This window comes from Scyliorhinus canicula, chromosome 3 (genome assembly GCF_902713615.1).
Source record: "Scyliorhinus canicula chromosome 3, sScyCan1.1, whole genome shotgun sequence".
Lineage (NCBI taxonomy): Eukaryota > Metazoa > Chordata > Chondrichthyes > Carcharhiniformes > Scyliorhinidae > Scyliorhinus > Scyliorhinus canicula.
In genome coordinates, this window is record NC_052148.1 from 110,670,760 (window position 1) to 110,698,004 (window position 27,245).

At 49.8% G+C, this 27,245-nt stretch overlaps 1 protein-coding gene across 3 annotated transcripts in view; it reads right to left on the reverse strand.

Annotated features, from left to right (window-relative positions):
- Positions 1-26,885, reverse strand: part of LOC119962877 (platelet-derived growth factor receptor-like protein) — a 66,476-nt gene extending 39,591 nt beyond the window's left edge. The window contains exons 1-3 of one of the 3 annotated variants that reach the window (XM_038791101.1): positions 26,706-26,885; positions 24,360-24,681; positions 23,248-23,399 (exon numbers count right to left, since the gene is read on the reverse strand). In XM_038791101.1, coding sequence (XP_038647029.1) covers positions 23,248-23,399; positions 24,360-24,655 — 448 coding nt within the window. In that variant the 5' untranslated portion in view covers positions 24,656-24,681; positions 26,706-26,885. Of the gene's footprint in view, positions 1-23,247; positions 23,400-24,359; positions 24,682-26,150; positions 26,619-26,705 lie in introns of those variants that run through there. The other 2 variants (XM_038791100.1, XM_038791098.1) reach the window with 2 other exon arrangements.
- Between the last annotated feature and the right edge of the window lie 360 nt (positions 26,886-27,245).

Here is a 27,245-nt window from a genome sequence, read left to right on the forward strand (position 1 = left end):
CCCGGGGGGGGGGGGGGGGGGGGGGGAAGAGAGGGAGGGAGGGGGTTTGGATCAGGGGGAGGGAGAACTGTGTACATGGGTTTGTGGGATGTGGCGGGTGTTATCTCTTTCCCTTTTGTTGATGGGTGTTCTTTTGTTTTTTCTTTTGTTTGTAGTTGCTTTTGAAATTGAGTGGGTATTGGTCTTGGGGTGTTACCACGGTTGTTTTGTTAATAGAGTTGAGTTGTTTATATTCTGTAAAAATTTCAATTAAAAAATTTTTTAAAAAAAAAGAATAAAGGAGTAAGTACCAAAGTTTAAGTCATGGTTACTGTGCATGTATGTGAATACACAGTGTGATAATATGATTGGCAATTAGAGGCACAGATTACTATATGGAAATATGATGTTATGGCGATAACAGAGACCTGGCTCAAGGAACGGCAGAACTGGGCATTAGATATTCATGGATACATCGTATTCAGAAAAGTTAGGAAAGGAAGAAAAGGGAGTACTGATTAATGAAAGCACTGAAGTGCTGGAGAGTGAGGATATTCCAGAGGAACCAAGGACAGAATCTATTTGGCTGAAACTAAGAAACAAAAAAGATGCAATTACATTGTTCCCTGTGGTCTATAGACCACCAACTAAATTACAAGTGAGGTGGAAGAATTATAGAGTGCCATAATATTTGGACTTTACTTATTCAAATATAGACTGGGAGAAACATAGTGTAAATGGTACAAAGTTCATAGAATCACCACAGCGCAGAAAGAGATCATTTGGCCCATCAAGTCTGCACCGACCCTCCGAAAGAGCACCCTACCTAGACCCATGCCCCACTCTATCCCCATAACCCAGCAACCCCACCTACCCTTTTTAACACTGAGGGGCAATTTAATATGGCCAGTCCACTTAACTTGCACATCTTTGGACTGTGGGAGGAAACTGGAGCACCCGGAGGAAAGCCACGCAGACAAGGGGAGAATGTGCAAACTCCACACAGACAGTCACCCAAGGCTGGTCCCTGGTGCTGTGAGACAGCAGTGTTAACCATTGTGCCACTAGTTTATCTAGTGTGTTCAGGAAAAATTTCTACAGCAGCATGTTTCCAGTCCAGTGAGAAAGGAAACACTGCTAGACTTGGTTCTTAGGAATGAGATGGGCCAAGCGGATCAAAAGCCAATGGGAGAACATTTAAGGACAATTGTTCTCTTTAAAAAAAATAATTTTTATTCAAATTTTCACAAAATACCAATAACAGAAAATACTAAGAACAGAAAGAACCCCCCCCCCCCCCCCCCCCCCCCCCCCCCGCCATGTATACAAAAAGAAGAAATAAATTAACGCCCGTCATTAGCAAAGGACAAATATACACGTCCCTTCAGCCCAAAACAAAGAGACGCCCCCCCCCCCCCCCGGGTTGCTGCTGCCGGCCTTATTTCTACCGTTCTGCCAGGAGATCTAGGAATGGTTGCCACCTCCTGAAGAACCCCCGCACCGACCCCCTTAAGGGCAAATTTCACCCTCTCCAATTTAATAAACCCCGCCATATCGTTGATCCAGGCCTCCACGCTTGGGGGCCTCGCATCTTTCCACTGAAGAAGAATCCTCCGCTGGGCTACTAGGGACGCAAAGACCAGAATGCCGGCCTCCTTTGCCTCGTGCACTCCCGGCTCCTCTGCAACCCCCAATATTGCGAGCCCCCAGCCCGATTTGACCCTGGATCCTACCACCCTCGACACCGTCCTTGCTACGCCCTTCCAAAATTCCCCCAGCGCTGGGCATGCCCAGAAAATATGGGCATGGTTTGCTGGGCTCCCTGAGCACCTAATACACCTGTCCTCGCTCCCAAAGAACCGGCTCATCCTTGTCCCGGTCATGTGAGCCCAATGCAGCACCTTAAACTGTATGAGGCTAAGCCTCGCACAAGAAGAGGAGGAGTTCACCCTTCCTAGTACGTCAGCCCACGTCCCCTCCTCAATATCCTCACCTAGCTCCTCCTCCCATTTACCCTTCAGCTCCTCCACCGAGGCCTCGTCTACCTCCTGTATCACTTGGTACGTTGCCGAGATCCTCCCCTCTCCAACCCATACCCCCGAGAGCACCCTGTCCTGGACCCCACGCAGCGGCAGCAGAGGGAACTCCGCCACCTGCCGCCTGATAAACGCCCTTACCTGCATGTACCTAAAGGTGTTCCCCAGGGGAGCCCGAACTTGCCTTCCAGCTCATCCAGGCTCGCAAACTTCCCGTCTATAAACAGGTCCCTCAACCTCCCAACACCTGCCCTGTGCCAACTCAGGAACCCGCCATCAATTCTCCCCGGGACAAACCGGTGGTTCTCCCGTATCGGGGACCCCATCGAGGCCCCCATCTTCCCCCTGTGCCATCTCCATTGCCCTCAAATTTTGAGGGTAGCCGCCACCACCGGACTCGTGGTATACCTCGTTGGAGGGAGTGGCAGCGGCGCCGTTACCAGCGCCCCCAGGCTCGAGCCCACACAGGACGCATCTCCATCCTCTTCCATGCTGCCCCTTCCCCGTCCATTACCCACTTACACACCATCGCTGCGTTGGCAGCCCAATAATACCCACAGAGGTTGTGCAGCGCCAGCCCCCCCTATCCCTGCCCCGCTCCAAGAACACCCTTCTCACCCTTGGGGTCCCGTGCGCCCACACAAACCCCGTAATGCTCCTGTTAACCCGCCTGAAAAAGGCCTTCGGGATAAGGATGGGGAGGCACTGGAACAGGAACAGAAATCTCAGGAGCACCGTCATCTTGACTGATTGCTCCCTACCCACCAGAGACAGTGGCAACATGTCCTATCTCTTGAACTCCTCCTCCATTTGCTCCACCAGCCTTGTGAGGTTTAGCTTATGCAAGGCCCCCCAGCTCCTGGCCACCTGGACTCCCAAGTACCTGAAGCTTCTCTCCGCCCTTTTTAGTGGGAGCCTACCAATCCCCCCCTCCTGGTCCCCCGGGTGTACATCGAACAGCTCGCTCTTCCCCAAGTTGAGCTTGTACCCCGAGAAATCCCCAAATTCCCGGAGAATCCTCATCACCTCCGGCATTCCCCCCCACCGGGTCCGCCACATACAACAATAGGTCATCCGCATAGACCCACACTCGGTGCTCCTCCCCACCCCGCACCAGCCCCCTCCAGTTCCTTGACTCCCTCAGCGCCATGGCCAGGGGTTCAATTGCCAACGCAAAAAGCAGGGGGGACAAGGGACACCCCTGCCTTGTCCCTCGGTATAACCGAAAATACTCCGACCTCCTCCTATTCGTGGCCACACTCGCCATCAGGGCCTCATACAAGAGCCTCACCCACCTGACAAACCCCTCCCCAAACCCGAACCTTTCCAGCACCTCCCACAAGTACCCCCACTCAACCCTATCAAAGGCCTTCTCCGCGTCCAACGCCACCACTATCTCCGCCTCCCCCTCCACCGCCGGCATCATTATAACATTCAAGAGCCTCCGTATGTTAGTGTTCAGCTGCCTCCCCTTCACGAACCCCGTTTGATCCTCGTGGATAACCTGCGGCACACAGTCCTCTATCCTCGTGGCTAAAATCTTCGCCAACAGCTTGGCATCTACATTTAAGAGTGAGATCGGCCTGTATGACCCACACTGCAGGGGCTCCTTGTCCCGCTTCAGGATCAAGGAAATCAGCGCCCGAGACATCGCCGGAGGCAGAGCCCCCCCTTCCCTTGCCTCGTTGAAGGTCCTAACCAACAGGGGGCCCAACAGGTCTGCATACTGATGTGCCATCAATTCGACTCAAGACACAATTAGGATCCGAACTGTGGCTTTAATCAGCTAGTTGTTAGCCCGGTGGTCGACTACAGAGTAAGGCCGACCGCCGGGAACTCTGGGTACTTATACCTCACCTCGGAGGCGGGGCCTACTTGCCTCTCGACCAATTGGCGAGCAGTCACATGACTAGTCCCAACCAATCGGACGAGAGGCGCATGACCAGCCTGAGCCAATGGGAAGCCAGTTCTCTGCACCAATGGCAGTGCTCATATCCATACCACCACATTCACCCCTTGTGGAGAAAGAAGGCGGGGGGTGTAAGTGGGAGAGAGGGGGGGGGTCCGAGGACTGGTGATATGAGCAGCGAAAATTGATAATGGGCTGCCCACTGGCTCGTGGCAAAAACAATACTACTACTATTAACTACTAACAACAGAATAACAGAAAATGTCCAAACAAAAGTCCCATGGCCGCATCAGATGGAGACGATCAGCCTGTTGGGTGCCCGTGGTGTTCTGGAGGACCGTCGCAGTGGAGCCGGTGACGTCGGGCCGATGGTCGTCCTTGCCTCCGGGAGCGTCGGTCGTAGATTTGTCTCCGTACCCCGGGCCGGTGGTGGAGACGCTGTAATCGGGGAAGAGGGGGCATATGCGTTGGTTCGTGGGGGCGCGGGGGGCACTGGGGGGAATTGGGGTTGGGGGGGGAGGTGTTGATGTAAGGGGAGAAGGCCGCACGCCGGCGGGTGCCAGGTCCCGAAGCGAGACCGTATCCTGCCGACCGTCAGGATACTCCACGTACGCATACTGCGGGTTGGCGTGGAGTAACTGGACTCGCTCAACCAACGGGTCGGACTTGTGAACCCGCACATGCTTCCGGAGCAAGATGGGCCCGGGGGTGGCCAACCAGGTCGGGAGAGGGGATCCTGAGGACGTCTTCCTGGGGAAAACGAGAAGACGTTCATGAGGTGTTTGATTAGTGGAAGTACAGAAGAGAGACCGGATTGAATGGAGGGCGTCGGGGATGACCTCTTGCCAACGGGAACAGGGAGATCTCTGGACCGGAGGGCCAGCAGTATGGTCTTCCAAATGGTGCCATTCTCCCGCTCTACCTGACTGTTACCCCGGGGGTTATAACTGGTCATCCTGCTAGAGGCTATGCCTCTGCTGAGCAGGAATTGACTGCTCGCTGTGGATGTACGCAGGGTAACCGAACAGGGAGAAGATGGATAGGAGGGCCTTTATGACGGTTGTCGTGGTCATGTCGGGACAGGGAATGGCGAAAGGGAAGCGGGAGTATTCGTCGATAACACTCAAGAAATAAGTGTTACGGTTGGCGGAGGGGAGGGGGCCCTTGAAGTCTATACTGAGACGTTCAAAGAGGCGGGATGTCTTGATCAGATGCGCTCATTCGGGGCGGTAGAAGTGCGGTTTGCACTCGGCGCAGACGTGGCAGTCCCTGGTGACGGTCCTGACTTCCTCAACGGAGTAGGGCAGGTTACGGGTCTTAATAAAATGGTAAAAACGGGTGACCCCTGGATGGCAGAGGTCCGTGTGGAGCGAGCGGAGGCGGTCAATCTGCGCGCTGGCGCAGGTACCGCGGGATAGGGCATCGGGAGGCTCGTTGAGCTTCCCAGGACGGTACAAGATATCGTAGTTGTACATGGACAACTCGATCCGCCACCGCAAGATCTTGTCATTCTTGATCTTGCCCCTCTGTGCATTGTCGAACATGAAAGCTACTGACCGTTGGTCTGTGAGGAGGGTAAACCTCCTGCTGGCCAGATAGTGCCTCCAATATCACACAGCTTCGACTATATCCTGTGCCTCCTTTTCCACCGAGGAATGGCGGATTTCGGAAGCATGGAGGGTTCGTGAAAAGAAGGCCACGGGTCTGCCCGCTTGGTTCAGGGTGGCCACCAGAGCTACGTCAGACGCGTCGCTCTCGACCTGGAATGGGAGGGACCCGTCGATAGCACGCATCGTGGCCTTTGCGATATCCGCTTTGATGCGGCTAAAGGCCTGGCGGGCGTCCATCGACAGGGGAAAGGAGGTGGACTGGATTAGGGGGCGGGCTTTGTCGGCGTAGTTGGGGACCCACTGGGCATAGTATGAGAAGAAGCCCAGGCAGCGTTTGAGGGATTTGAGGGAGTTGGGGAGAGGGAGTTCCATCAGGGGGCGTATGCGTTCGGGATCGGGGCCTATCACTCCGTTACACACTACGTAGCCAAGGATGGCTAGAAGGTCGATGCTAAACACGCACTTATCCTTATTGTAAGTTAAATTAAGGAGTTTTGCGGTTCCGAGGAATTTTTGGAGGTTGATGTCGTGGTCCTGCTGGTCGTGGCCGCAGATGGTGACGTTATTGAGATACGGGAAGGTGGCCCGTAAACCGTGCTTGTCGACCATTCGGTCCATCTCCCGTTGGAAGACCGAGACTCCATTTGTGACACCGAATGGAACCCTGAGGAAGTGGTAGAGGCGCCCATCTGCCTCAAACGCGGTGTACTTTCGGTCACTCGCGCGGATGGGGAGCTGGCGATAGGCGGATTTAAGGTCCACCGTGGAGAAGACTTTGTATTTCGCGATCCTGTTAACCAGGTCGGAAATACGGGGGAGAGGATACGCGTCCAGCTGCGTAAACCTGTTGATGGTCTGACTGTAATCAATGACCATCTGGTTTTTCTCCCCAGTCCGAACTACCAGCACTTGGGCTCGCCAGGGACTGTTGCTGGCTTCGATAACCCCTTCCTTAATGAGCCTCTGGACCTCGGACGATGAGGGTCCGGTCCTGGGCACTGTATCGTCTGCTCCGAGTGGCGACAGGTTTACAATCTGGGGTGAGATTAGCAAACAAGGAAGGGGGGTCCACTTTGAGGGACACGAGGCTGCAAACAGTAAGAGGGGAATAGGGCCACTGAATTGAAAGGTCAAGCTCTGCAGGTTGCACTGGAAATCCAGGCCCAAGAGTGCCAGAGCACATAGACAGGGGAGGATGAGGAGTTTGAAGTTTCTGAAGACCGTCCCCTGGACCGTGAGGTCCGCTATGCAGCACCCGATGATTTGGACGGAGTGCGAACCCGAGGCCAATTCAATTTTATGTTTAACTGGATGGATGGGGAGCGCGCAGCGTCTTACCGTGTCGGGGTGGACGAAACTTTCCGTTCTCCCGGAGTCCAGCAGGCATCTCGTTTTGTGTCCGTTGAGGTGGATCGTTGTCGTGGTCTTGGCGAGCGTGCATGGTCGCGACTGGTCGCGTTTGATGGAAGCCAGTCGTGGTGAGAGTTCCAGATCCTCCTCGGTGGCAGAGTAATTGCTGGCAGGACCTTCCATGTTGGCCCAAGATGGCGGCGCCCAGGACCCGCACGTGGAGCCGGGGCCCCAAGATGGCGGCGCCCATGGCCCGCACATGGCGTCCGGGGCCCAAGATGGCGTGCCCATTGGAACCTCGTGGCGGCTGGGGGCAGTGTCAGCGGCATCTGCGGGCCGGTCGGGGTCCGCGGAGGATGGGGGTGGCATGTGCCATGAAGTCCAGGGGGTTGCCACGCGGCCGGGGGCGTATGCGCGGGCGTTCAGGTCAGCAACCTCCAGGGAGGTAGCAAGAGTCTGTGCCTCAGCTAGGCTGAGGGTGTTCTTCTCCAGCAATCGTTGTCGGATAGAAGGGGACTGCATGCCAGCAACGTAAGCGTCTCTAATTAAAAGTTCCATGTGCTCAGTCGCCGAAACTTGCAGACATGCGCACGTTCTCCCGAGAGCTGCGAGGGCCTGGTAAAACTCGTCAAGTGACTCACCAGGGAACTGTTGTCTAGTCGTCAGGAGATGCCGTGCGTATTCTTCGTTGACCGGCTGGAGAAAGTGTCCTTTGAGAATCTCCATGGCCGCATCATAATCGCTTTCATCCTCAATCATAGAGTAGATCGCTGTGCCCACGCATTAGTGGAGGATGTGGGGTTTCTGCTCCTTGGTGGGCTTACCGGCTGCAGTTGTCAGGTAACTATTAAAACACGCCTGCCCGTGTTTAAAGATCGCAGACGCATTTGCAGCATGCGGGCTGGTGCGGAGGCAGTCAGGCTTGATACGTAGCTCCATTCCAAAATTCTAGCTGATTAAATTGATGTACCATCAATTCGACTCAAGACACGATTAGGATCCGAACTGTGGCTTTAATCAGCTAGTTGTTAGCCCGGTGGTCGACTACAGAGTAAGGCCGACCGCCAGGAACTCTGGGTACTTATATCCCACCTCGGAGGTGGGGCCTACTTGCCTCTCGACCAATTGGAGAGCAGTCACATGACTAGTCCCAACCAATCGGACTAGAGGCACATGACCAGCCAGAGCCAATGGGAAGCCAATGCTCTGCACCAATGGCAATGCTCATATCCATACCACCACACATACATCTTGTAGAATTCGACCGGGAACCCATCCGGCCCCGGCACCTTCCCGACTGTATGCTCCCTATCCCTTTGACCAGCTCCTCCAGCTCAACCGGGGCCCCCAGTCCCTCCACCTGTCCCTCCTCCACCCTTGGGAATCTCAGCCGGTCCAAAAAGCGCCCCATTCTCTCCTCCTCCGCTGGGGGTTGGGACCGATACAGATCCTCATAAAAGTCCCTGAAGACCCCATTGATGTCTACCCCCCTGCGCACCACATTTCCTCCCCTATCCTTAACTCCACCAATCTCCCTGGCCGCATCCCGCTTACGGAACTGGTGCGCCAGCATCCTGCTCGCCTTCTCCCCATATTCATACACTGCTCCCTGTGCCTTCCTCCATGAGCTTCTGCCTTTCTGGTGGTTAGCAATTTGAACTCAGCCTGGAGACTACGCCGCTCCCTCAGCAATCCCTCCTCCGGAGCCTCCGCGTATCTCCTGTCCACCCTCACCATCTCCCCCACCAGTCTCTCCCTCTCTCGCTGCTCTCTCCTCTCCCTGTGGGCTCGAATGGAGATCAACTCCCCCCCTAACCACTGCCTTCAGCGCCTCTCAGACCGTCATCAGTCGGACCTCCCCATTGTTATTGGCCTCCAGGTACCTCTCGATACATCCTCGAACCCGCTCGCCCACCTCCTCTTCCGCCAGCAGCCCCACCTCCAAGCGCCAAAGCGGGCGCTGGCCTCTCTCCTCCCCGAGCTCGAGGTCCACCCAGTGCGGGGCATGGTCAGAAATGGCTATCGCCGAATACTCAGCATCCTCCACCCTCGCAATCAGCGCCCTTCTCATAATGAAAAAATCAATCCGGGAATAGGCCTTATGCACATGGGAGAAGTATGAAAATTCCCTGGCCCTCGGCCTCGCTAACCTCCATGGATCCACCCCTCCCGTCTGGTCCATAAACCCCCTCAACACCTTAGCCGCCGTTGGCCTCCTACCCGTCCTGGATCTGCATTGATCCAGTGGCGGATCCAGCACCGTGTTGAAATCCCCCCCATTATCAGGCCTCCCACCTCCAAATCTGGAATCCGGCCCAACATGCGCCGCATGAAACCCGCATCGTCCCAATTCGGGGCGTATACATTGACCAGCACCACCCGCTCCCCCTGCAGCTTGCTGCTTACCATCACATACCTCCCGCCGCTGTCCGCCACTACATTTGACGCCTCAAACGACACCCTCTTCCCCACCAGGATCGCCACCCCCTGATTTTTTGCATTCAGCCCCGAATGAAACACCTGGCCTACCCATCCCTTCCTCAATTTAACCTGATCCGCCACCTGCAGGTGCGTCTCCTGAAGCATGGCCACATCCGCCTTCAGCCCCTTCAGGTGCGCGAACACGCGGGCCCGTTTGACCGGCCCATTCAGTCCCCTCACATTCCACACAATTGTCCTTTTATCACAGGCAAATGCAGATTCATTAAGAAAAGCCAGCATGGGTTTGTCAAGGGAGATTTGTGTTTAGCTAAGCAGGTGGAGCCTTTTGAAGAGATAACAGAAAGGGTTGGTAAGGTAACGCTGTTAATCATACATGGACTTTCAAAAGGCAATTTTTTTCTTTATTCTTTCGTGGGATGTCGGCTCTTGCCTTATTGCCCTTCAACTGAGTGCCATTTCAGAGGGGAGTTAAAAATCAACCGTGTTGCTGTGGGTCTGGAGGCCAGATCAAGTAAGGGTGGCAGATTTCCTTCCCTAATGGGCATTAGTGAACCAGATAGGTTTTTATGATTTCAGTTGATCATTGGATTTTTAAACCCAGATTATTTTTTATTTAAATCCATGGTCTGCTGTGGTGGGATTTGAACCTGGGTCTGGGGATAACTCTTCCAGTGATAATACCACTATGCCACCATCTCCCCTGATAAAGTGCCTCACAACAAACCTGTGAGCAAAGGTATAGCTGAGGGGGGAAAAGGGGACAGTAGCAATCTGGATATCAGATTGACTAAGTGACAGGAAACAGAGAGCAGCAGCAAATGGATATTTTTCATTCTGGAGAAAGGTTTGTGGTGGAGTTCGGTATCGGGACCCTTATTTTTCCTGATATATTTTGAAAACCCAGTCCTTGGTGTACTGGGCGAAATTCAAAAGTTTGCAGATGGTACAAAACTTGGAGCATTGTGAACTGTGAGGAAATAATGTAGAATTTCAAAAGGTCTTGAATATGTTGGTGGAATTGCCGGAGAAGTGGCATATGCTATTGTGCTACCAGTGGAGCAGCGTGGTACTGTGGGGCATATACTACCGGGGCATACATGGGGCATATGCTACCGTGGGCCAGCACGGTAGTATAGTGGTTAGCACAGTTGCTTCACAGCTCCAGGGCCCCAGGTTTGATTCCCGGCTTGGGTCACTGTCTGTGCAGAGTCTGCACGTTCTCCCCGTGTCTGCGTGGGTTTTCTCCGGGTGCTCCAGTTTCCTCCCACAGTCCAAAGATGTGCAGGTTAGGTGGATTGCCCTTAGAGTCCGAAGAGGCTAAGTGGGGGTTACTGGATTACGGGGATTGGGTAGATACGTGGGCTTGGGTAGGATGCTCTTTGTAAGGGCCTGTGTAGACTTGATGGGCCGAATGGCCTCCTTCTGCACTGTAAATTCTATTATCTATGAAATTCAATACTGAGAAGTAGGAAGGGATTCATTTTGGAAGGAAGAATGCAGAGAGACATTAAGCTGCACTTTCTGGGGTAGCATTCTGTGCACCCCTCCCCCAGATATTACACTGTGGGCAACTTTAACAAACTGAAGGCTTGGCTTCCGCCCCTCGGTGAAAGGAAGTCCTACCCTTGAGAGTTGACAGCCAGCATCTCTTTCAGTCCCAGCAGTGCCAGAAGAGAATGATGGGAGTTTCTGGGGCTGCAAGGAGGCCCACAGAGAAATGTCATGTGTCATGTGAGAGTACCTTTAAGAAATGGGTGTTTATAAATGGGTGTGTATATAAATATCTGTTGTGAGAGTACCTTTAAGAAATGGGTGTTTATTACTGCAGTGATGTCAGAGAGTGGGTGGAGCTGGGCTGTCTGTCAGCTTTTTACTTTTGCTTTCAGCTTTTTGCTGCAGGGTGGGTTTGGTTTCATTTTAGTTTTGGAGAAGCTGCAATCACAGCAGGATGTGTGTGAATCTCTGCCGCTTATGAATGTACATTTGCTGATTTCAACGTGGTAACTGTTCTCAGTAGTGAAGTTAATCCTGAGGTTCTTCTGTTAAAGGTTTTGTTTTAAGTCTTATGGATGTTAAAGGAAAGCTCAAGGATTACTTAGTGTTGTATTCTTTGGGTTAATGAATTTAAATTAATGGTTGCTAAGATGTTCACTGTATGTTTTAAGAAGGTCAACTTGAGTTCATAGAATAAACATTGTTTTGTTTTAAAAAATACTTTTCCATTTCTGCTGTACCACACATGTAGAGTGGGCCGTGTGCTCCCCATACCACAATCTATTAAAAGTTGTTGGTCAGGTAAACTCCATGATACACTTTGGGGTTCTCTAAACCCTGGCCCATAACACATGCACACTGTGGATTCTTGGATGGGGCAGGGGGACTGTACCCCCTAGTAAATGGGGGTGGGATGCAGAGGGGGGGGGGGGGGGTGCAGCGAGTATGGGGTTGGGTTACAAGGTGGGGTTACCAATCTTAGGGGTGTTGCGCCTAATGCACCATGGCAACCTGCCCCCAAAGAAGGTATCCCCCTTCCTTCCCACTCTTTCCAATCTTGGTGAAAAACAGCCTTATGGCTTTTGTCTGCTTTTCACAGCCCAGAATTTATTATTACAGTGGCGGCGGATTGGCGCCTTTTATTGCCACTTAATTTGGCTATTAGGGGCCTCAATATGCCTAAGGTTGGCAGGCCCAGTGGGTGCCTTGTCTGCCCTCCGGTAGTATGGAGACTGGGTCAAGAGTGGACAAGAAGGTAGTGGGTTACTCACCAAATGTATGTTACGTATCCCCCACTACCGAAAACACGCCTGCCAAGGGGCTGTAAAATACCCTCCAATATAAAATAAAGGTACAATTCTAAAAGTGGGTACAGGAGCAGACGCACTTGGGTGAATGTGCATAAATAATTGAAGGTGGCGGGATGGGTTGAGAGAGTAGTTAATAAAGCATTTGACATGCTAGACTTTATTTATGGAGGTATACAGTACAAGAACAAGAAGGTTAGTTTGAACATAGAATTTACAGTGCAGAAGTTTAAACTTGTATAAAACACTGGTTCAGGCTTAAACAGAACTATTCTATCCAGTTCTGGGTGTCACACTTTCAGAAAGATGTGAGGGCATTAGAGAGAGTGCAGAAACGTTTAGTGACAGTAGTTCCAGGCAATAGGAACTTCAGCTAAATAGATAGATTGGAAATGGTAGAACTCTTTTGCAGGGTAGCATGGTGGTTAGCATAAATGCTTCACAGCTCCAGGGTCCCAGGTTCGATTCCCGGCTGGGTCACTGTCTGTGTGGAGTCTGCACGTCCTCCCCCTGTGTGCGTGGGTTTCCTCCGGGTGCTCCGGTTTCCTCCCACAGTCCAAAGATGTGCGGGTTAGGTGGATTGGCCATGCTAAATTGCTCGTAGTGTCCTAATAAAAAAGTAAGGTTAAGGGGGGGTTGTTGGGTTACGGGTATAGGGTGGATACGTGGGTTTGAGTGGGGTGATCATGGCTCGGCACAACATTGAGGGCCGAAGGGCCTGTTCTGTGCTGTACTGTTCTATGTTCTTTTCTATAGAGGAGAGAAGGTTGAAAGGATATTTTATCGTGACATTCAAAATCGTGGGGGGGGTCTGGACAGATAGGATTTTTAAAATTTTGCATTGGTGGAATGATTGAGAATCAGATGGCAAAGATTTAGGGCGGGATTCTCCGACCCCCCCCACCGGGTCGGAGAATCACCGGGGGGGGAGGGGGGGGGTTGGCATGAATCCTGCCCCTGCCGTCTGCCGAATTCTCTGGCACCGGAGATTCGGTGGGGGCGGGAATTGCGCCGCGCCGGTCGGCGGCCGCTCGCAGCAGCCCCCCCCCCTGGCGATTCTCTGGCCCGCGATGGGCTGAAGTCCCTCTGGTTCTTTGCCAGTCCTGCCGGCGTGGATTAGACTAGGTTGCTTACCAGCGGGACCTGGCAGTGCGGGCGGGCTCCAGGGTCCTGGCGATCTGGCCCCAGTGGGTGCCCCCACGGTGGCCTGGCCCATGATCGGGGCCCACCGATCCGCGAGCGGGCTTGTGCCGTGGGGGCACTCTTTTCCTACACGTCGGCCGTGTCAGCCTCCACGATGGCCGACGCGTAGGTGAACCCCCCTCTGCGCATGCGCGGGGATGACGTCAGCAGCCGCAGACGCTCCTGCACATGCGCGGACTTGCGCCGGCCGGCGGAGTCCCTTCGGCCCCGGCTGGCGTGGCGCCAAAGGCCTTCCACGCCAGCCGGCGTGGCGCAAACTACTCTGGCACTGGCCTTGCCCCTGAAGGTGCGGAGGATTCCGCACCTTTGGAACGGGCTGATGCCGGAGTGGTTCACGCCACTCCGTCCTGCTGGGACCCCCCCGCCCCGCCGTGTACGGAAGAATGCCGCACCTAAGGTCATTGACAAAAGAAACAATGGAGATAGGAGGAGAAAGTTTTTCATGCAGCGAGCAATTACGATCTGGAAAGCGTTGCTGAGGGTATGGTGGAGGCGGATTCAATTGTGGCCTTCAAGAGAAAATTGGATTATTATCTGAAAAGGAAAAATGTGCAGGGTTAGGGGGACAAGTGTGGGGGAATGGCAATAAGCGCATTGCTCATTTAGAGTGTCGATGAAGACATGTCTTTATTTTGTGCTGTAACAACCCTATGATTCAATTCTGTGATGAAAAGTTTGAAATGGAAGAGCATAACTAGACGCCATCAATACATATGAAAAATGTTTGGTGTAAGTAAGAACAATGGTACAGAAGACTTCAACTTTGTGGCGTGTTCAAAGGTGAGAAACTGGTCAGGAGTACATTGGAATAGGCAAGTCCAGAGGTAACAAAGATGACAAACATGGATGAAGATTTCAGCAATAGATGAGCTGAGGCATAGGGATAGAGATGGGTGACATTGCGAAGATAGAATTAGACTTTCTTGTTGATGCTGCAGATATGTGATCGGAAGCTCAGCTTGGGATTAAATATGGCAGTGAGGTTGCAAATATTGGTTCAGCCTCCAACTGTTACCCGGAAAGGAATAGCATTGGTGGTTAGTGAGAGATTAGGACTTTAGGTTTCCTCCATTTTGGGCTGGTCAGAAAAGAACAGACTGAGGTTCTGTTAATTCACCAGGACTCCATCTTGGACAATATCCAGCTTGGATAATACATGTTAAACCAGACATAACCTCAGGAGATTTGCCCCTTACCTGCTATGCTCCCTCCCAGAAATAACTCATGGCCATCTGACATTAATTTTTGCTCGTTAACATTTGTTCCATTTGCCTCCAGAAATAACTCATGGTCTCCTGACAGAAACTTCATTAATTTCTGCTTCATTAAGATTTGTCTTGATGGCCAGTGTGGTGGTAGGATTTGCATAGCTGTCTGCCATTGGTGCAGAACACCGGCTTACCATTGGCCCTGGTCGGTCATGTGCCTCTCGACCGATTGGTTGAGACCAGTCATGTGACGGCTTTCCGATTGGTCGAGAGGCTGAGTTAACCACGCCTCCATACCGAGGTATAAATAGTCAGAACGCCCGGCGGTCGTCCATTTATTGTAGTCGACCGCAGGGCTAAGATCTAGCTTATTAAAGCCTAACTTTTGTACAGCAACTCGTCTCGCGTTCAATTGGATGGCTCATCAATTTAATAAGCTAGAACTTAGCCCTGCGGTCGACTACCCTGCGTACATACACAGCAATCGGGGGTCCTCCTTTATAAGCGACGAGCTGCGTCAATTCCTGCTCAACAGGGGCATTGCCTCTAGCAGGACAACCAGCTATAACCCCCGGGGTAATGGACAGGTCGAGCGGGAGAATGGTACCATCTGGAAGACCATACTACTGGCCCTCCGGTCCAGAGATCTCCCTATTTCCCGATGGCAAGAGGTTATCCCCGATGCCCTACATTCTATCCGCTCACTCCTCTGTACCGCAACAAATCAGACACCCCATGAACGTCTTCTTGTCTTCCCCAGGAAGTCGTCCTCCGGATCCCCTCTCCCGACGTGGCTGGCTGCCCCCGGACCCATCTTGCTCCGGAAGCATGTGCGGGTGCACAAGTCCGACCCGTTGCTGGAACAAGTCCAGTTACTCCACGCTAACCCGCAGTATGCGTATGTGGAGTACCCCGACGGTCAGCAGGACACGGTCTCCCTCCGGGACCTGGCACCCGCCGGCGTGCGGCCTTCCCCCCCTTCACCACAGACCCCCCCTGTTTTTTTCCCCCCAGCACCCCACCCAGGCCACCCCTTCCCCATCCATGACGTCTCCACAGCCAGCTTGGGTGACGGAGACTGTTCAAGGACCATCGCTCCCAGACTCCAGGACGTCAGCGGAACCACCACCATCGGCTGAACCGACGTCACCTACTCCACTGCGGCGGTCTGCCAGAACGTCACGGGCCACGAAAAGACTGATCGAATCGATTTAAATTACAACAGCTCCATGGACTTTGTTGGGACTTTGTGTACTATTGCTAATTGTCTGGGCCAGTGGGAAGCCAAAAATGTAATAAAAGAAAAGAAGAGAAACTTTTTGTTCTCCCGGCTGCTACTCATACCACCAGTTCTCTCCCCCTCCCCCCCCCCCCGGCTCTCGTTGATACCCCCCCCCCCCCCGGCTTCTTTCTCCGCAAGGGGTGAATGTGGTGGTATGATTTGCATAGCTGTCTGCCATTGGTGCAGAACACCAGCTTACCATTGGCCCTGGCCGGTCATGTGCCTCTCGACCAATTGGTTGAGACCAGTCATGTGACGGCTCTCCGATTGGTCGAGAGGCTGAGATAACCACGCCTCCATACCGAGGTATAAATAGTCAGAACGCCCGGCGGTCGTCCATTTATTGTAGTCGACCGCAGGGCTAAGTTCTAGCTTATTAAAGCCTAACTTTTGTACAGCAACTCGTCTCGCGTTCAATTGATGGCTCATCAGCCAGTAAATATAACTCATAGGCAACGGACAGAGGCCTCCGCTTGGAATAACAGAAAGTACAGAATTTGCAAGATATATGTTATCCAAATGGCTAAGCTGAATCAGGCCTCCTCAAAACCAAAACACCGGTTGTGAGAATCATTGCTTTAAGGCCTGAGATCATAACACAAAGTACCAACAATTAACACAGGAGTTTCACTCCTTCAAGGCAACTGAACTGCTCACATTGTTTATCAGCGGAAGGAATAACCTACAGAGGACTGTGGGTGCCGGGAAGGTGGGGGGTGGGGGGGGGGGGGGGGGGGGGGGGGGGGGGGGGGGAGCAGACTCACAGATGCTCACTATATGCTACTTTATAAGTGATAATAAGAAGCAATTACTTTAATTTTGTATTCAAACAGATTTTGTAACAGCATGTGATTAGTTGCAAACGGTACAATTATTTACATTATTATTATTTAACACTATGCATTAACTATTGAATAAGGAGACTGGTTTAGAATGTCACATTGTAAACTGCGACTATAGGTATACACTTAATGTTGCGTCCTCACTCTGTATAACTTGAAGTACAACTAGTATTGTCATCTTTCTGTACCAATCCTGTATAATATTCTGTAAGCCATGTGCTGTTATCATAGTATCCTTTGTCTTAAAAGTAAAATGACCCAGTTCAGTTTCCAAGGCCCGAGTAAAGAAAGCTGGGGCCTCATAGCAGGATAGCTGGTAAGAGAAACAGATGCCTTTGTTTTTATGGATCTAGGCTGTCCTCAGCCGGTTAAAGGGGGGTTAGCAGTCATAAAATTAGCAGCCGTAAATTCCATCCCCTGTAGTTTCGAAGGAGTCTCAGGCTAACAGATATACCTGGTGTATGTGACCTGTTATTGGTTCTAAAGGTTACAGGAGACACCTCAAACATTTGGAATAATAATGGCATAATGCAAATCTCTGATGCTGTTGAGTAAACATTACTTAGGAAAAGGCAAGGATACAGAATAGTGGGAGGGGTAATGAGAAATGGTAAATGTGGTCTTTGTGTTGCTTATTTCAGGATGATTGGCGTAGTGTTCGCAAAGACCATAAAATTGCTCTAACTTAAACAAAGCTACAAATTTATTAACACTACTAATTTGGATTTGACACATACTCCTAAAGAATACACAATTAATTATTAACTGGAGGTGGGGTACGGTAGCATAGTGGTTAGCACAGTTACTTCACAGCTCCAGGGTCCCAGGTTTGATTCCCGGCTTGGGTCACTGTCTGTGCGGAGTTTGCACTTTCTCCCCGTGTCTGCGTGGGTTTCCTCCGGGTGCTCCGGTTTCCTCCCACAGTCCAAAAATGTGCAGGTTAGGTGGGTTGGCCATGCTAAATTGCCCTTAGTGTCCAAAAAGGTTGGGTTGGGTGGGGTTACTGGTTTACAGGGATAGGGTGGGGGTTTGGGCTTTGGTAGGGTGACCTTTCCAAGGGCTGGTGCAGACTCGATAGGCCGAATAGCCTCCTTCTGCACTGTAAATTCTATGATTTAAACTACACCCATCTACAGCTGATCTAAATACTGATATAAACTATGATCTGCTCTCACCTTCACTATCTGTACTTCTAGCTCTCTCTAGCTAACTTCTGCACACACTCTCCCACAAGGCTTAGCATTACTGCCTTATACAGTTGTAATCATAGCTCCCTCTAGTGGCTACACTAGACACTTCATTAATCCTTGCAGTTCTTACAGTTATGATAATACCACAGTAAAGAGGGTCTAAAATTTATATAACCTCTGCTTTTGTGTTTGTAAGCCTAGGTGAGTTTGGCTGATTCCTTGAGTGAAGGACAGGCAAAGGTTCCTCCCTGGCCATATAAGATCTTCAATAAAGCTAACACTAGGGAAATTAGTTTACGTCAGGGACAGAAGGCAGTGGTTTTAGTCTTGCTAATATTTTTTTAAATTAGGGGGCAATTTAGCGTAGCCAAACCACTAGCCCTGCACATCTTTGGGTTGTGGGGGTGAGACCCACGTAGATATGGGAAGAATGCGCAAACTCCACACAGGCAGTGACCTGGGGCTGGGATCGAACCCGGTTCCTCAGCGCTGTGAGGCAGCATTGCTAATCGTTGCACCACCGAGCCACCCTGGTCTTTCTAATATTTCATTGGAGATAGTTTCTGCTCATCTAGCATTGAATGTTGAACAAGCATCCTGATAATTCTTTTTACTAGTTTATGAAATTTGGGCATCATTGGCAAGGCCAGCACTTGTTGCCCATCTCCAATTGCCCTTGGACTGAGTGGCTTGGTGGGCTATTTCATTTTTTTAAATTTAGAGTACCCAATTATTTTTTCCAATTAAGGGGCAATTTAGAGTGGCCAATCTACCTATCCTGCACAACTTTGGGTTGTGGGGGTGAAACCCACGCAGACACGGGAAGAATGTGCAAACTCCACATGGACAGTAACCCAGGGCCAGGATTCGAACCCGGGCCCTCAGCGCCGTAGGCAGCAATGCTAACCACTGTGCCACCGTGCTGCCCTGGTGGGCTATTGAATCCGGGCCCCTGGCACTGTGAGGCAGCAGTGCTAACCCCTGTGCCAGTAAGTGGAAATCTAACCCTCTCCCCTTGACATTTAATGGCTTTAACACAGCTAAATTTCCTACTATCAATACCCTGGGGGTTACCATTGACCATAAACTGAATTGGACTAGCCATATAAATACTGTAGCTGTGGTCGGGGCAGGGAATTCTGTGGCGAGTAACTCACCTCCTGACTCCACAAAGCCTGTCCACCATTTACAAGGCTCAAGTTAGGAGTGTGATGGAATAGTCTCCCCTTGTCTAGATGAATGAAGCTCCAACAACATTCACAAAGCTTATGACAAAGCAGCCCACTTGATTGGCACCTCATCAACACCTGAGACATTCACTCCCTCCACCAGAAACTGAATTAAACCCGTCGTACTGTTCTCTGGAAAAGTGTGTTGAGGAACCAACTAGAGAATTGGCGATTTGAAATCTAGTATTGTGCACTTGTAACGTGGCTATGGAGGTGCAGGAGGAGCAGCAGCAGCTGATAGAGGGCATTTTGGAGGTGGATGGAAGATACGCAGAGGATCCTGAGCCAGGGCTATTGGTGAGGAGGAAGGAGTTGCAGGTGAACTTTGACCATCTGTCTATGGGGAGGGCGGTTCAGCAGTTGAGACGACGCAGGGGGTTGTGTATGACTATGGAGAAGACCAGTCGATTGCTGGTGGGCCAACTCCATTGGCAGGCAGCAGTGAGGGAGATTGTGGATGGGACAGGAGGGGTGGTGGTGGCTTCGGAGCAGGTGAGACAAGTGTTTGAGGACTTTTATAGGGGGTAATCTAAGTCGGAGCTGCCGGAGAACGAGTCGGGGGATGGGGGAGTTTTTGGAGCAACTGGAGTGGCTGGAGTTGGAAGAGGAGGAAAGGGCTGGGTTGAAGGAGCCATTAGGATTGAAGGAAGTAAAAGTAGTGATAGGGAAGATGCAGTCAGGTAAGGGGCCAGGGTCAGATGGGATCCCAGTGGAGTTTTATAAAATGTTTAAAGACAAGTTGGCGCTGCTGATAGTGGAAATGTTTGACGATGCGATGGTAAAGCGGGGTTACCTGGGATTATCAGGCAGGCATCTATTTCATTGTTACTGAAAAAGGAGAAGACTAGGTGGAGTGTGGGTCATATAGGCATATTTCCCTCCGGAATGTGGATGCCAAGGTACTGGTGAAGGCGCTGGAGGTGAAACTTGAGGTGTGTCTTCCGAAGGTGGTTGGGGAGGATCAGACGGGGTTCGTCAAGGGCAGGCAGCTATTGTCGAACGTGCGCTGCTGCTGAATGTGGTGTTTCCTCCGACGAGTTGGGGGGGTGGGGGGCTGGGCAGTTAGAGGTGGTGGTGATGGTGGTGTTGGATATGGAGAGAGCATTTGACAGAGTGGAGTGAAGGTTTCTGTTTGGAGAAGTTTGGGATTCGGCCTAAGTTTGTGGCTTGGGTAAAACTGCTATTTGAGGATCTGACTGCTTGTGTACAGACATATGAGATGCAGTCAGAGTATTTCCCACTATTTCGGGTAACGAGGCAGGGGTGCTCCAAGTAGGCAGCCGGTAGCACAGTGGTTAGCACTGTTGTTTCACAGCGTCAGGGACCTGGGTTTGATTCCCAGCTTGGGCCCCTATCTGTGCGGAGTGTGCACGTTCTCCACCTGTCTGTGTGGGTTTCCTCCGGGTGCTCCGGTTTGTTCCATAGTCCAAAGATGTGCTGGTTAGGTGGATTTGCCACCCTAAATTGCCCTGTAGTGTCTAAAGGTTAGTTGGGGTTACTGGGTTACGGGGACAGGGTGGAGGTGTGGCTTAGGTAGGGTGCTTTTTCAGGGGCCTGTGTAGACTCGATGGGCCGAATGGCCTCTTTCTGCACTGCAAATCCTATGATTCTATGATGTCCCCCTTCTTGTTTGTGTTGCTGATTGAGCGCTTGGTGATTGCGCTGTGGGGTTCGGGCTTATGGAGGGGAATAGTGAGGGAGGGTGGAGCATAGTGTCTCTGTACACAGGTAACTTACTGATGTAGATCACAGACCCGGCTCTTCGGTGAGGGACATAATAGGGTTGCTCGGGGAATTTGGGGCATTTTCGGGTTATAAATTGAATTTAGGCAAGAGTGAGTGTTTTGTCGTGTCTCTTTCGGGTGACGGGGCGGGAGTTAGAGGGGTTGCCATATAGGTTGGCAATAAATCACTTTAGGTACTTGGAGGTGCACGCAGCGTGGGACTGGTCATGGCTCAATAACTAAGTTTCATGAGCATGGTAGGGAAGATAAAGGAGGATCTGGAGAGGTGGTATAGTCTTCCTTTGTAGTTGGCTGGCCGGGTGCAGATAGCCAAATGAATATTTTGCCATGGTATATGTTCCTGTTCCAGTGTCTGCTGGTCTTTTTGCCAAAAGCATTTTTCAAAGGGTGGATAAGCTGGTTTCATCATTTGTGTGGGCAGGGAAGGTGGCGAGGATAAGGAAGGTGGTGCTTCAAAAGAGCTCTTCAGAATCTGTTGCACTATTACTGGGTGGCGAATGCGGAGGAAGTGCAGGGCTGGAGGAAGGAGTCGGAAGGTTTTGGAGTGCAGAGGGAGGCGGAATCCTATAAGGGATCATAGAATAGAATCATAGAATTTACAATACAGGAGGAGGCCATTCGGCCCATCGATTCTGCACCGGCCCTTGGAAAGAGCACCCTACCTTTGCCCACACCTTCACCCTATACCCGCAACTCCACTTAACCTTTTTTGAACACTAAGGGTAATTTAGCATAGCCAATCCACCTAACCTGAACATCTTTGGACTGTGGGAGGAAACCAGAGCACCCGGAGGAAACCCACACAGACACGGGGAGAACGTGCAGACTCCGCAGTGACCCAGCGGGGAATCGAACCTGGGATCCTGGAGCTGTGAAGCAACTGTGCTAACCACTGTGCTACCGTGATGCCCAGGGGTCAGGGTTGTGGGCGCTGACAATAGCACCGCTGCCACTAGCCACAAGGAGATATTCTGGGAATCCGGCAGTGGTGGCCACGCTGAGGATCTGGGGCAATTTTGACAGCATGTCAAATTGAGGATGGGATCGAGGGTTATGCTGATAATAGGGAATCATGGGTTTGAGCTGGGAGGATGGATTTGAGATTCTGGGGATGGGAGGAGCAAGGGGTGAAAGCGATGAAGTATCTATTTCTGGAAAGGAGATTTGCAAGTTTAGAGGGGTTGGGGGTAAAGTATGAGCTGTAGTGTGAAGAAGGCTTCAGGTACATGCAGGTGCGGAATTTCGCAAGAAAGGCTTTTCCGAATTTCCCTGTGGCGCCGCCCTCCTAGTTGCTGGAAGAGGTGCTGTCGGTGGAGGGTTTGGAGACTGGGTTGTCTCAGTGATTTATGGCCGGATTATGAGGGAGGATGAGGAATCTATGGAAGAGATTAAGGTTAAGTGGGAGGAAGAGTTGCGGATGGAGCTGGAGGAAGGATTATGATGCGAAGTGCTGCGAAGGGTCAATGCCTCGTGTGCAAGGCTGGGGTTGATTCAGATAGAAATGGTGCATAGGGCACACTTAACGAACGCAAGGATGAGGCGCCTGTTTGAGGTGGTGGAGGAAAGTTGTGAGTAGTGTAGGAGAGGCCCAGCCAACCATGTCCATCTGTTCTGGTCCTGCCTGAAGTTGGAGAGATATTGGGGGTCAGTGTTCAGCACCATGTCTGAGGTTCTGCATATGGAATTGGAGCCGGCTCTCTAGAGGCCATATTCGGCTGTCAGACCTGTCGGAGTTGCAGACAGGAGCAGGACAGATGTTTTAGCTTTTGCCTCGTTGATTGCTCGCAGGCAAGTGCTGTTGGGTGGAGGTCAGCTTCTCCCACCCCAGTGCCTTGGTGTGGCTGGGTGTTGGAGTCTTTAGCCTTGGAAAAGGTCAAATTTGCCCTGAGAGGGGCAGATAAGGGGTGTTCATTTTGCGGGGATGTCACCTTGGCAAGATACCAGCTAACGTTGGCTAACGTTCTTGGAAGACACCCCAACATGTTTTCTGGAGAGGAGGGGAGAGGAGAAACATTGTAAGAAAAGATATCCCAATACAATTTCAACAACAAAGATCATCTTCATAACCAGGTTATGTAGCAACCTGCAAGTAATTTGAATACACACTAATAGCAATAGCAGGTGTTAAGCGTGGAGACTTTCTAGGTCAGCTTATAATGGAAAGAAAATCAGCCTCTACCATCACTATCCATAGCTTGAAACAGCAACAGTGTGTAAAAGTGCACGTTTCCACAGCAAACTGGACACCCTGAGAACACCAAAATCACCATATAACACAGTCACATCGGCAGTCACCTTCCTAAGTTATTGTTTATACTTTTGCACCATTTATTTTGATGGTCTGTAGAATAATAATTTAGGACCTTACAATTTATAGGTCTTTTAATTTATAAAGCATATGCTTCAAGAGGAACAGGTTACCTGTCACAAAGATATATGTTTTGCCCATTCTCAGGTCATCTTTGCTGCACTCCGGCCCATCACAGAGTAACACCCAGCAGCTGTATTCTCCGGTGTCGGCAACCCTTGTGTTTGTAAGTATTAGTTGGCTGTATTTTTGCTGCTGTATAATGCTGAGTAGAAGAGAACTTTCATTATTAAGTTTTTTTGAATAATGTATTTTTTTATTCTATTAATATATCAGAGAGATGGCATTACACAATTTATACTAAACATCTTATTACAGTCAGATGAGAAGTGGTAGAATGACTCCCCTCTTTTCCACTCCTCGTTAGACCGTAACAAGTGCTTTTTAAGGGTTTCACTTGCCACTTTTGAGAGTGTTTAACTGTTTAAATGCCATGACTATAAAAAGATGCACATAAAACAGGTTTCCTGGCAATTTTTTAAAGTAAAGGAAATGGGATTTATTGTACTTAACATCTAATCTAAATAATATAATAAAAACGCTCTGATTCACACACACAGAACTGGCAGATTCAATCGAGACATTCAGGAGGACATGAGATTATTATTGGAATAGAAACACTGGGGTATTGGGAAAAGGCAGGAGAATGGCACAGTCATAATGCTCATTTGGAGAGCTTGTGCAGATGTGACAGGCCAAATGGCCTCCTTGTGCGCCATAACAATTTTGTGATTCTGTTAAATATTTAAGAGTTTAAAAAAAAGTCAGTTGTGTACAGATCTTGTAGATTGATGAATTGGGTAGTTTCAGACAGGGGTTAATGGTCTTTCTGGATTCTGCATTGAGACGATTGCAAGATGTTGACAGATTGATGTTGACAATTTATCTCTTTAATTCTTGAAGATGCTGCCTACGACATGTGGAGACAGGCAGGGCACCAGTTTGCAGGATGGCCGAGGAGGGAGGGTGCCCACTGACTTTCCTTGTCCCTATCTAAATCATGAAAGAAGGTTTCTGCTAACCATACCTCTGGTGCATTCCTTTCAACCTCTGCTGCTCTAATCCCGGCATCTTAGTTTTCCTTGGGCTCTGTTCCAGCTTATTATTATTATTGTTATTATTATTATATTTCTGATTCCGACACACGTGGTATTTTGCCTTTTACCTGAGCCTGGAGTTGTTCAGTTGGTTGAGGAAAGGTGGATAAGCCCAGCCAATGTTATTCCCTTTACAGCGCAGTTCAAGAGATTGCCCTGTGGCTAGGCTCAATGTCTCTGCTGGTTTCTGGAAATGGCCTTTATCCAAAACCTGCGTCATGATGAAGATTGGCTTTAGGTCTTTGTCCAGAAACATTCTTTCCTTTCTCATTTTTGGAACTTTGAGCTTCATTTTCTTATGTATTGCTCTAATTTTATTCTGTCCAACTGCTTTTTGTTTACTTTTCTCATTCCGTTGTGGCATCCTTTTCACTTTCTTTTGGCAATCACCTGATAAGAAAATATTAAACATTTTTATAAGGAATTCAGAGCAATAAAATCTCGCCGAAACTATTGTAAGAGCAAGACACAGTTCCATAAATCATTGAATAATATAACAGTTGGATGGGTGGTTTAAAATGGCTGCAGGTTGCTGACTAGAGGACACTGAAACTTTCTGTTGAGCTTGTACTCACTTCTCCTTGATATCTGTGATGTACAGTCAATTACCACGAGACCACAATGGTGAAACAATCGAGGCTTTATTGCACAAGATGTTGTGCCTTCCGGAACCAGAATGGCTGCAGCGCAGGAGAGCATACACTTTTATACGCCGCTTGCTGGGCGGAGTCAGCAGGCAGGGATTTACCATCATACATGTAATATACGGGCAGTGCCGTAATACAGACAATATATCACTAGTGGTGTTCACCACATTCTGTAACCAGAATGGAGCATTTTCTTTCCATTGACAACCAACCTCACTCAGATATGTAAATCTCTGTTCAGTCTGTTTTTGAAACAGGCTTCAATTCCACCAACTTCAACTCTAGTGAACAGGCTCTTATGAGGACCCTTATCCAGTGCCTTCTGGATGTCCATGTAAATAACATGCATTGATATTCCCTGTCCACTACTTTAATTACCTCTTGAACAAAAAATAAGAGTCGTCAGGCCTGACTTAATGTCTGAAAGGCGCTATATAAAGGCAGATATAGTTCTTCTTGCGTGTCTTGACTGGTTCGCACAGTCATGGGAGTTGTCCAGCAAAGAAAGTGTTCTGCATGTGTAGGTGTACCGTTACACAGAGCTCCTCTGGAACAGCTGAAGACTCCAGTGTAAGGGCATAGGTAACTGTTTCTTCATTGCATAACTTTTAAAATCACTAAAGTGCGCTTCAGGAATGTCTAATGGGACACCATGCGGAGAGGGGGAGCTCAAAGTTGTCTCCTCGCGGGTGTGTTTTCCTCCGAGGTTCGCTCAAGTTCTGATTTTAGATTGATCCCACTAGGTTAGAATGGAACCAGCAGAAACCATTTCACCTTGGCAGTAACATTGCAGCATAAACTGGCCTTCACCTTAAGTCCTCCATCCTTACAATTGGTTGTGAGATATCTATTTCCTTACATCTAATACCAGATGTACAGCTATACCATACAGTTGGACAGTAGCCTATTATCTGTTTCGGAACCCTTACAAATGAATGGCATCTCAGTTTCAATCCACACCATTGATAATATATTCGACTTCAAACACACAAAGACGCACACACAAAAATAATATTCAAACGCACTCGAAGAATGTTCATTGAATAATATTGATTTAATATGAGACCGTTCGAGTTCATCGTGTAATGATCACATTTTTATAAATTAATTGTGAGGAAGTCCAGACAAAAGATACATTTGGAGAGTACTTAAAGTCGAGAATTAAACACGTCAGCACCTTTCCTCGGCTGAAACTGTAAGGGTGTCACTTACCCATCTGTAAAAGTAATTCGCTGAAAAAGACGAGCAGCAAAATGATACAAAACTTCATTGTACAGCTTTTCTCAGTAGCGAATAGTGGAAAAGATTCTATATTAAATATGTATTTCTTTCGGAGCTGTTGACTTTCACGTAAGAAGTTAGCAGGCTGCCTCCGGCGAACCTAACTGTTGTTAAAAGCCCGCAGTCTGGAAATGGTTGTCTGGGATTTTTAGAGGAGTCAAAATACACATTGAATGACAGGTCGAATGAATTGGAATAAGTTATTTCTCAAAATCGAGTGAAAAATGTCAGTTTCTGCAAGAAGGCTGACCCCTGCCGGAAACACATCGCCACAACTAAATAAGGTTGAAGCAAGAACAGATATGCAGCAGTTATCTCCAATCCTGGAAAGATTCAGTTATAATTATAATACAGCGCATGTGATTTTAACATACAAGTCCTAGAAATGCAATATATAATCTGTATTAATGCACAGCTCCTTTATAACTATGGATTTTATAAATGCAGTTTATATTGTTTATTGCCCTTCTTCCAACCAAAATGTACCTGTTCGCACTTTGCCTTAAATTTCACCTGCCATGTCCTCCCATTTCAGCACAGAAACGCATTTGTTACAGTAAAGAATGAGGCCATTCGGCCTGTCCTGTCAGTGCCGCTCTCCCAATCCCATTTCTAATGCCATTCCCACGCAGACCTTCCTTCCACACATTCTTCCTTTTTAGAGAGCCTCTTGAATGCCTCTCTTGAATCTGCCTCCACCACAACCCGCGACAGTGCATTCCAGAACTAAATCAATTGCTGGCGTGAAAACGTTTCCCCTCATGTCCTATTGCTTCTTTTGCCAATTACTTTAAGTCTGTGCCCCTTGTTCTCGACCCTCTCATCGCCCAGAAAAAGAGATCCAGTAATTTGTAAAAATTAATAATTTGTTCATGAGAAATAAACAAGGTGGGATGTGGCATTGGCACATTGATAGGAAGGTAATGGACTGAAACAAAGGGGAGGTTAACATCTGGGGCTGAACAAAATGTCCTGGAATTGGGTACGTTGTGTGTGCAGGGAGTATTGGGGAGAGAACGGTGCATC